This window comes from Eimeria mitis, genomic scaffold (genome assembly GCF_000499745.2).
Source record: "Eimeria mitis Houghton genomic scaffold, Emh_scaff1906, whole genome shotgun sequence".
NCBI classification, from domain to species: Eukaryota; Apicomplexa; class Conoidasida; order Eucoccidiorida; family Eimeriidae; genus Eimeria; species Eimeria mitis.
In genome coordinates, this window is record NW_013570229.1 from 5,869 (window position 1) to 6,336 (window position 468).

General features: G+C 46.4%; 1 protein-coding gene across 1 annotated transcript in view; it reads right to left on the reverse strand.

Annotated features, from left to right (window-relative positions):
• Window positions 1-379: 379 nt before the first annotated feature.
• EMH_0045660 (cystathionine beta-lyase, putative) overlaps window positions 380-468 on the reverse strand; it is a gene marked incomplete at both ends in the record, with an annotated part of 2,771 nt that continues 2,682 nt past the window's right edge. Inside the window, one exon of the mRNA XM_013496089.1 lies at window positions 380-466. Coding sequence (XP_013351543.1) covers window positions 380-466 — 87 coding nt within the window. The remainder of the gene's footprint in view (window positions 467-468) is intronic.

Genomic DNA, 468 nt, shown 5'->3' on the forward strand with positions numbered 1-468 from the left:
AGCCGCGGATGTGTTTGGCCTTCCCGTCAATGACGTGTTGCTTGGCCGTTTGCTGCCTCTCGTGCTCACTAAGCAATTTATTTGGTTAATTTGTAGCAGAGAAATTCGGACTGGCACTGCTGCAGAGGAGTATCTATGTTCTTTTGGGCTTCATGCTCTTTGGTGGTGTTGTACTAATTCACTGTAGTTGTGTATAGTCAGGTGTTATGACACGCTTGGGTGAAAGTTTTAAAGAGTTGTGGCGGCGAACATTTTGCGAGTAAAGAGTACCGCCGTATGAGCAGTAGTCAAGAAATATATGGCGCCAATCTAAAGCATTTAGGATTTCTGACGGCAGCGCTATAAAGCAAAGAAACAGAAACTGTTATAGGTAGCGGCTCTATGGGAGGTCTTTCAGGGCTTTGTCGAGGGCCTCAACAAGATCCTTGGGGCTCTCAAGGCCAATAGAAAGACGAATGTACCCATCCG